Source organism: Corticium candelabrum, chromosome 12 (genome assembly GCF_963422355.1).
Source record: "Corticium candelabrum chromosome 12, ooCorCand1.1, whole genome shotgun sequence".
Classification (NCBI taxonomy): domain Eukaryota; kingdom Metazoa; phylum Porifera; class Homoscleromorpha; order Homosclerophorida; family Plakinidae; genus Corticium; species Corticium candelabrum.
Window position 1 is genome coordinate 2,020,001 of NC_085096.1, and position 10,000 is coordinate 2,030,000.

A 10,000-nucleotide genomic window follows, 5' to 3' on the forward strand; every position below is an offset into this window, starting at 1 on the left:
ATTAATTAAAAATAATTTTTAATTTTATTTTTGGGTCAGATTTTAATTAATTAATATTAAATTTTTAATTTATTCTTGGGTCAGATTTTAATTAATTAATATTGAAATCTGTATTTCACTGTTCCTTTTCCTAGACTCACGTAAGAGTTTCGAACGAGAATTCATCGGCTCAAAGCCACAGCACAACGGCACATCTGAAGTCTCATCTTCCAGTCTGAAAGAAAACCGACTGAGCGAGAGCGATCTGGCCAGTGAGGCCATGACGTCATCACGCATATTGACATCAATAAGCAATAAAGCGGACGAAGCCAAGCCAACAATCAAGTCAGTAAAGAAAGTTGGTAGGAAGTTGTCAGCAGCACAAGAGAAACTAAAAAGTAAGAATTGTCAATCCGGAGTTAATATTAATAACACTAGTTTTTCAAAATTTATTCAACAAATTTATATTAATTTTGTGTAATTTTTAATCGATTTTATGCATTTTGTCAGGAAATTTGTTGATATCAATGAGGACAGTAACTGACAAATAGAAACTAATTTAAATTAGTTAATAAGAAATATTTAATTGAGTAATATTAATATATAATTTAAATTAATTTACAATAAATAATTTAATTAAATAATAATAAATAAAAATAATTTTAATTAATAATAAATATTTAATTAAATAATAATAAGTAAAAAATATTTTAAATTAATTATTAATAAATATTTAATTAAATAATAATAAATAAAAATAATTTAAATTAATTAACAATAAATGTTTAATTAAATAATAATAAATAATTTAAATTAAATAATAATAAATAAAAATAATTTAAATTAATTAGTAATAAATGTTAATTGAGTAATAATAATAATTTGTAATAACAGATTATGATAGCATTGCTTAATTAATTAACAGAAAAGAAACTTACATGTTAGAGTATATATTGATAATAAAAATTACAATAATTCGTTTTTACAATAATTAATTTATATTAACAAATGACGATATTGGCAATACTTAATAAATAATTATATTAATATTAATAATAAATTTTTGAAAGTAACTTTTATATGAATACACTGTTTATGTGTGTGGGCGTGGCCCGGTTTTTATTTTATCATTTTATTTTTATATTATTTCTATTATTTATTTATTTATATAAAATAATATATAATTATTAATGGTAATAAAATAATAAAAATAAAGAACAAGTAGACTACTATGCAACAAAACCACGAATTAAATAATAATTATTTATATTAATATTAATAAATTTATTTCTAGGTATAGCACCAAGGCAACTTGGTGGTTCAAACGACGATGAGGCCACAGATACAGACAGCAAACCGAACGAAGCTCTTCTCGACGAATTATGGTGACACGTAAGCTCGAGCATTGATGACGTCATATAGCAACGGTAACATAGCAACGGCACTTTTTATATGAATTTATTGAGAGATGCTATGTACATCGTATATAGTCAGGCTAACATGTATTCATGTACACTAATGCTGTAGAGTCATGCAGTTTGGTTTTACACGTTTGATGATATGTTGTTGCCGTTCGAGGTTTTTGCTTCTCGTTCGGTTTGCTTTCATGCATGTCTGTGTCTGTAATGGGTTGGGTGGTAATGTGTGTGTGTGTGTGTGTGTGTGTGTGTGTGTGTGTGTGTGTGTGTGTGTGTGTGTGTGTGTGTGTGAGTGTCAGTGTCTGTGTGTGTGTGTGTGTGTGTGTGTGTGTGTGTGTGTGTGTGAGTGTGTGTCAGTGTGTGTGTGTGTGTGTGTGTGTGTGTGTGTGTGTGTGTGTGTGTGTGTGTGTGTGGTGTGTGTGTGTGTGTGTGTGTGGGGGGGGGGGTGAGTGTCAGTGTGTGTGTGTGTGAGTGAGTGTCAGTGTGTGTGTGTGAGTGAGTGTCAGTGTGTGTGTGTGTGTGTGTGTGTGTGTGTGTGTGTGTGTGTGTGTGTGTGTGTGTGTGGTGTGTGTGTGTGTGTGTGTGTGGGGGGGGGGGGTGAGTGTCAGTGTGTGTGTGTGTGTGTGTGTGTGTGTGTGTGTGTGTGTGTGTGAGTGTCAGTGTGTGTGTGTGTGTGTGTGTGTGTGTGTGTGTGTGTGTGTCAGTGTATGTGTGTGTGTGTGTGTGTGTGTGTGTGTGTGTGTCAGTGTGTGTGTGTGTGTGTGTGTGTGTGTGTGTGTGTGTGTGTGTGTGTGTCAGTGTGTGTGTGTGTCTGCGTGTGTGTGTCTGCGTGTGTGTGTGTGTGTGTGTGTGTGTGTGTGTGTACGCGCGCGCGGTGGGCATGAGTGTTACATTTTCTCCCATACAATCATACAACGTAACCACCACCATATTGACTAAACAAAACTACATTTATTGACATACTACACACTAGCCTGCTATCTAACAATCTGCACCCCAAGCAGCATTCTTGCATGACTTGAAGGCTATTGCATGTATAAAATAGCAAACCACATAAATGTTTGTTCAGAGTAGCCCATGCCGCTCAGGAAATACCAATTACTTGATCGTTCAATATTGAAATTGCTCGCATTCCTTGATGTTTACTTGTGGTCAGTGTGTGCATTAGGTGCGCAGATGTGTATTTGCGCATGCGCATTGAGTGGGTACCGAGTTACCCTACATTCCCACACAACAGGGGCCACCGCCCCAACTATGTCTCCCATTACAACCACAAATCATTCCTTCCTGGAAGAACCAACTGCACTCCCCGTGAGCTCGTTAGCATGATTTTCTTTAATTAAACTCAAATAACTGCCAACCTTTGCACTATGCCACAGCATTGCAATAGATTGTGATCATATGATTACAAAGACGAGACAATGCCCCAACCAATGCATCCCTGCTGTACATACCAAACTGCTACTCCGCAAGTCCTAAGGATCTAATCCACACTGACGTCCCACACATCATAAAATTAAATAGCTAAGCGACTTTAGATTTTCTGAATCTTTGAGGCGACTACGACCGGGTTCTTCTTCACCAAGTCTGCTCGAGCGTCAGCCGCGTAGTCGTAGGTACATTGATGTTTGTCGCTGTATCGATGGAGACTGCAGAATAGATTGCCGCACCTGCATTCAAATCCTGAAACGAAGAGTGTTGTTAGTTTGATGCAACAATGTGGAGACATAGGGGGCAGTGTATACATCTGATGTATTGTGAGATGCATCCGTCTAATACGATAGTCTAGTGTATTGTGAGATGCATCCCTCCAATACAATTGTCTAGTGTATTGTGAGATACATCCCTCCAATACAATAGTCTAATGTATTGTGAGATGCATCCCTCCAATACAATAGTCTAGTGTATTGTGAGATGCATCCGTCTAATACGATAGTCTAGTATATTGTGAGATGCATCCCTCCAATACAATAGTCTAGTGTATTGTGAGACGCATCCCTCCAATACAATAGTCTAGTGTATTGTGAGATGCATCCCTCGAATACAATAGTCTAGTGTATTGTGAGATGCATCCCTCCAATACAATATTCTACTGTATTGTGAGATGCATCCCCCCCCCCCCAATACAATAATCTAGTGTATATGTCTTGTACAATACAATAATCTAGTGTATTGTAACAGCGGTCACGTCATTCATCTGTGACACACTTCAATGACTAAATTCGGACATGATCAGTAATCAGGCATTGCCGATTGTTGGCAAGGAGCCTGGTACGAGTGTGCCAGCTAACCAAACCAAAGTTGTCCCCAGCATACAAAAGGCATGGCTCTCCATCATGCCTTGGCTTCCACTTGCTACAGGGCTGCCATGCTTTACTGCATGAGTAGACAGTGATTAGCTATCAAGATAATGGAATTGTATTTGTATCTTGAAGTTGTTTTAAGACCAACAAATAGTTCCTAGGATGCTAGGTTTGAAGATAAGACCAATTAGGACAAAGACTGCCCTATGATATTAACTTAATTGTAATACAAGTACTCAAACATCACAGTGGTTGTCAGCACTGCCTCCTATTTAGGTCAATATCTGAGGGTTCTATAGATATCTGGCCCTTTCTATACTACTAAAGTCTGTTCCGGAATAGGAGAATATGTGGGGAAAACCGGTTATCTCTTGAAGCGGACGTCCTAGCGAGTTGATTCCAACATCATTGGAAAGTTCACAAGAAGGAGGTTCCAAATCAGTTAATGAATACGGTGACTGGTTCTTTATTACAACACAATTAGTAACTTCCTGCATGACATGCCCTTGGCTTGGCCCTGCCCTACTCTGTCATTTACACCAGATGTCTGATAACTTCAAATTCACCCCTATAATGCCCACTACTTGAAAGCTAAAGTGGACCTACACTGAACTATGGACTGATAAACAAAACAGCTGTAGCTAGCAAGCCTATGTAGTTGAGGCATTGGTTGAACCCTTGAACGTAAGTTCATAGGGAAAGTTCATAGGGAAACGTTTCTATACTGGAACCGTTTATTCCACTAGCAGTAATTAGCTAAGTCCATCTCTGCTCTTTAATTCCTTATCTATTAACCACAGTTCCCACTTATTCTCCTATTCTGGAATGGACTATAGTAGGTTCTCAGTTACATGAGGTCTGGAAATTTTCCAGGAGCTATAAGGCTTAATATAGCTATCATGTGGTCAAGCACAGTGAACTAAGACAGAGAGAAACTTTCTTTAAAAATAAACCACTTTGTTCCTTTTGTTCCTGAGCCTTCCATGACAACAGTTCGTGGCATCTCAGGGGTAAGCAAACCCACAGCAAAGCTTTTGTGGGGCCAGCACACCACACAGAAAAGGAAAGGGTGTGGGTAAAAATTAAGGGTGAGTGTGGTTATAGCAATTTCTGCCTCACCTTTCAACAATCTTGGGGACACCTCTGCAAACACCAATTTGGTTTTTACTTTTCCTAAATTTAAGTTCGTGTGCATGTGTGTGTGTGTGTGTGTGTGTGTGTGTGTGTGTGTGTGTGTGATGCATCCCTCCAATACAATAATGTAATGCAGGGTTCTCACTAGAGATTCTTGGGAGCGTTGTGGAATGGGCGGGTCGACGACACATCGCTCCTTACAGTCAGACATGCACAAGGAGCTGATCTCAAGTGAGGTAGACTTTGCGTTGTAGTAGACGTACATTCAAGTGTCCTGCCCTGCGCTTGCAAGGAAATCAACTTTGATCGTCAGTAAACCCTTCTTAGAGATATTCATTGATTGCGCATGCACAAGTTTCGTAGACAAACTGCACAAAGTTTGTCTAGTCAAGCGTTGATTGACGTGTACCACTGTTGTTGCTTGACCAGTCTAGAGTAGATTCTAGGTGTACACTTGCCGGACAAGAGCATGCTTTCCGGATCACTGGAAGGGCATCCAAGACTAGAATCAAAGGTAGCGCATCCGAGACTGCAATCAACAGCTTGTGCGTACAGTACACGACATGGAGCGAGGCTATCAACCCGCGGTATTTGCAAAAGCCTAGATTTGTGGCTATTGTCAACTTTAGTATTGTCTCCAGTAGTATGGAATTCTCAAACATTCCTTAGCTGTAGACTTTGTGAGATGCATCCCTCCAATACAATAGTCTACTGTATTGTGAGATGCATCCCTCCAATACATTAGTCTAGTGTGTACTATGAGATGCATCCCTCTAACACAACTACTGACTGTTAGTGTAATACCATCAGTGTACCTGATATTAGAAGACAACAAAGCCAAGAAAGGTATAACATCTACATACACAGGCAACTATTGCCAGACACCAAAAGATAATCCAGTTAACTCTACTGCCCAACTATTACCCTCCTGTCACATAAACATCCACTCAACGTTCAAGAAACCCACACAACCTACCCCAACTGGTTAGAGAGGCTACATAATTCAATCAAGACAAACCAACAAAACTCACCAGGGAACCCACCCTCACAGTTACATCACAGGATAAGGTCACACTCGACCAGATCACAACAGAAAAAGTGTAAGCAGCGATTTACACGTTGAGCACCACCCCGACTCACACTACAACCGACTTGTTAGCTAAAGTCTCTGAGGCTGACATGCTGGTCCTTCTCAAAGAATAACAAGTAATCGAATTAGTCTCACTGTATTACCATTAGTCAGTCAGTATGACAGCTGCATGACATATTAGTACTCAAGAATGGATGACTACACACACACCACACGCACACACCCATACGCACTGTCTGACACACACACACACACACACACACACACACACACACACACACACACACACACACACCCATACGCACTGTCTCTGACACACACACACACACACACACACACACACACACACACACACACACACACACACAACTCTCACATCCTCCTGTATTAATAGTAAGTACAACATTCTCATGTACAGTTCTGTTGACTTCCACAGACTAGAGTAGCAACGTGCAAATGCATTAGAAGGACAACCTGGGACTGACACAGGAAATGTGATCAACATACCTAATATGGTACCACTGACAAAATTAGACAAAAATGTAAATAAACGCCATCAGATAAAGACAACAATGTGGCTAACATTAAAACCTTAAAATAATTTTTTAACATTTTAATAAAAGTGGAAAAGTCAACAGTCAGGAAACGCACGGAGTAGCATGCGAAACGGTTGCCCACCTGTCAGACCAACTTTCTTCTTACACGTGAAACATCTATTTCTCTTCAATTTCTTCGTCGCGTCGACGGGCGACGAACCCGCGCCTGGACTCGATTCCGCGCTGACGTCGTGCCCGAGTGCGCGCGCTCCGTCGACCGACTCGGCATGATCGACCGAGTCGATATCGGTCAGGCGCGGCGACTCTGTCAGACTCTCCCCGCCTCGAGGCGACGATTGCTTCGCCGACGCAGCAGCTAAAGCCAAAGACAACAATTTAGAAAACCAGAGTGTACGTAGTGCTAAGAGGTGGGAAGCCTTTTGAAAACGTTTAGAGGTCGGAATCGAGAGAAAACGCGTAGCAACCGCATTGTCACACAAAAGGATCCGCCTCACACACACAATAGCAACACTGATTCACCCATTGTATACCAAACCTACAGTCGAGACACTAATCGAGCAGCGGAGACTAAAATAGAGGACTTTCACGGTTCGCAAAGTGTCGAAATCGGAAGTCGAAATTCCGCGCGCCCGGCGTACACACTCGACCTTTCAATCCCCAAGTCGGAGACACACACAACTCGTGACGTGCGTGGTGTATTCCTAGAAGCGAATCTGCGAACCCTGCTACTTCTCAACTATCGGATATCGACGGCCCGCGTGTTGTTGTCGTCAACAAGCGCAATATGGCGTACTAACCGACACGCACTCGCAAACAACGCGCCTCACGCGCAAACTAAACGCTCAACTCGGCACCTAGACCCCAAGTCAAGACACTCGTGACCCTAGTCACGCACTCCGACACCTAGTTTGCCCAAACAGCCATCAACTACGCGTCCGTGACATCAACCCGAAAGCCAACATGGCGACCGGGGTCTGTCAGTCAGACAAAGAGCAGGAAAACGCACTTCCAGACAGTTTGAGAGAGAGATGAGCGTCTCACCGGCTAGTAGAAACGTGCTGGACGGCGAAGGTGTGTTTCTTGTGACGACTGGTGACGTCTGTTGGCGTTTTTTCACCGATTCCTTGAAGCATTGCGAGCACATGCCCTCGTTGGCGGCCGAGCCGTAAAAGCCGCAGCCCATCTTGCAGAACGACGGTTGGTGAGTCGGATTCGCGTCTCGCTCCATCGACAGACGAGTAGAATGAGAAGGAATGGCAACGCAAAGGTGAATGGACTTGGCGTGACGGTGGCTTATGACAACGTCATCGGTAACCGTGACGTCATATGGGTGGACTAATGTTGTGACTAACGTGCGTTACGCAATCGAATAATTCAAACACGAGGAAGCATCGTATACGTTTCGAAGTTATTTCGCGTAGTTGCAACACTTAGAGTGTTAGCTACGTTAACATACGTTTAAGGACTGTTGCATTTATTTAGCGTTAGAATTACTAACTTTGTCACGTGATCCAATCTTGAAGTCGACTCGAGGAAATTCTAATAGATTGTAATGTAACTACATGACTAATACTACTATGTACTGCTGTTGCTGTTACTACTTGCATTGTTTGTTCAGTTTTGTTGCAATGTAAATGTAGGACTAAAGTGGTAATTTGAATCTTGAAATAGCCCGGATAAACAATAATAACTATGACGTCGTTCTAATATAATTAGATGACGTCGGCCATGTTCGAACCTCCGACGGACGGAAATTGTTTACCTTAAATTCTGCAACTAATTGATTATATCATCGGCGGTACTTTCTTCCCTAGCTATCGAATGGCTTCTCGAAAAGAAATTCCACGTCATATACGGGATACGGTCACGTGACAGCTGAGTCTCGGTCATTCGTGTGTACATGTCGCTGTCGTTTTCAGTCTAAATCGCCGTGTCGCCATAACGACGAGGCGCAGATTTCATTCATCGTCCATTCGGACTGCGACAAGCGACGGTAAGTTGCGTGTTTTGAGAAGAAGTGTGTGGCACCACCCAGTCCCTCGTTCCGCTCACAATGCGCGCACACTGCCACCCATCCTAGCAACGCGTAGACTACACACGCAGGCGCTCGTTCGCTTTGTTTCCAGAAGGAAATGGCTGTCGTGACGGACGGCGTCGACTGAAGCCCTGCTGTTGTGTTTGTTTTCCTAATTTCGAAGCGTGCAGCGTGTGCTTGTTGTGCATGCGTGATGTCACGAGGTGTTGGTGACAACTGGTAATCGTCTAGAGCACCTTGGAGGTCGGAGAATTGGTGTGAATGCAATAATCAGTGTTCTAGGCGAGTGTAGTGAGTGATCTAGACTTCCTACTGTATATATGGCTTGTGCGTCAATTTTGGTGGATGCACAGAGCTTCATCTCTCTCTCTATTCATGAACTAGATGGTGATACTCTGTCTGTGTAGTTAGTGTTAGAGGCGATGCTTGAGAACGACAGTCAGATGACGGTTTTCCGCGTTTTGATGAAACAATTCATGTGTGTGGCTCAAATTGAGGGGCTGGAGTTTCAAGGCGTTGTTATTTCTGCATATTATCACATCCCACTTGACAGTCAGACGGATTTGAGAGACCATGTAGTGAGAAAGAAACATGGCACATGCTTGACTAGATCTATAGCCTAGATAGCACACATGTGCGTCTGTTTGGATGTCAAGCAGGTTTATGAGGCAACGAGACTGCACTATCTGCATACTCCGTCAATCAAATTGTCTCTGGATGTCGAAAACGTGCGTTTTATCATCCGTGAGAGAAATGGCAGCCTGTTTCGGCGCGAAACCCGCCGACAACAATGCGTCCTTTCATCAGTCATCGCACCTCGACTGTTGACTCAATCAGACGTGATGCGTTAGGCAAACTTTCCGCGTGGGTGAAGATCGTGCGCAATGCCCTTTTGTTGTCGACTAACGAGATTGCGGCGAGAACCGCCTCGACCGCGCCTACGCACGGCGACTGGTTTCCGCGTGAAATGCCAGTCGATGTCTCGATCGGGCTACATTCGGACGAGTAATTACGTTTTCGACCACCCGAGCGTTTCTACTCAGCGAAAACGTTCGGCGAACGCCAAACGCGTGTAACACGTGGTCGACCACGTGGCGAGGGTCAATCGCCCTGCGTCATACATGTATACATATGCGGTGTATTTCTTTGATTTGCTAGTTAGAATTCGTATAATTCGAGTGAAGTGGAATTGCCTGAGGCGCTCGGTGATTTATCTCTTTGCCTGTGTCACCAAATCACAACCACAGCAGTCTAATCAATTAAGCAAACTATTGCTGTTGAGGCATACTGCTAATTTACTCCGTCAAATTGCCACAACTGCCTTAGTTATGCGATTCTTGAGCAACCGGATCGTCTGCGGGCTTACGTTGTCTTACTAATCGACAGTAGGCGTTTGCACGGACAGCTGTATGAATGATTTATTCCGTTGTGTCGTTTCAGAGGCGGCGAGAAGTTGCGGTTCCGTTCGAAATCGAGGAATGGAC

At 42.4% G+C, this 10,000-nt stretch overlaps 3 protein-coding genes across 7 annotated transcripts in view; 2 read left to right on the top strand and 1 right to left on the bottom strand.

Annotated features, from left to right (window-relative positions):
• The window catches only part of LOC134187528 (IQ domain-containing protein E-like), a 13,858-nt gene extending 12,302 nt beyond the window's left edge, over positions 1-1,556 (top strand). For all 5 annotated transcript variants that reach the window (XM_062655665.1, XM_062655668.1, XM_062655667.1 and 2 more), the window contains 2 exons: positions 135-377; positions 1,274-1,556. In XM_062655665.1, coding sequence (XP_062511649.1) covers positions 135-377; positions 1,274-1,368 — 338 coding nt within the window. In that variant the 3' untranslated portion in view covers positions 1,369-1,556. The remainder of the gene's footprint in view (positions 1-134; positions 378-1,273) is intronic.
• Positions 1,557-2,713: 1,157 nt separating this feature from the next.
• Positions 2,714-7,787, bottom strand: LOC134187854 (AN1-type zinc finger protein 6-like). Its single transcript, XM_062656022.1, has 3 exons — positions 7,523-7,787; positions 6,603-6,836; positions 2,714-3,080 (listed from the first exon to the last, which is right to left on the bottom strand). The coding sequence occupies exons 1-3, from the start codon at positions 7,707-7,709 to the stop codon at positions 2,932-2,934; spliced, it is 570 nt and encodes a 189-aa protein (XP_062512006.1). The 5' UTR covers positions 7,710-7,787; the 3' UTR covers positions 2,714-2,931.
• A 539-nt stretch (positions 7,788-8,326) lies between these two features.
• LOC134187772 (colorectal mutant cancer protein-like) overlaps positions 8,327-10,000 on the top strand; it is an 11,555-nt gene continuing 9,881 nt past the window's right edge. Inside the window, exons 1-2 of the mRNA XM_062655921.1 lie at positions 8,327-8,474; positions 9,957-10,000. The exon at positions 9,957-10,000 is cut by the window's right edge and continues 571 nt beyond it. Coding sequence (XP_062511905.1) covers positions 9,995-10,000 — 6 coding nt within the window. The 5' untranslated portion in view covers positions 8,327-8,474; positions 9,957-9,994. The remainder of the gene's footprint in view (positions 8,475-9,956) is intronic.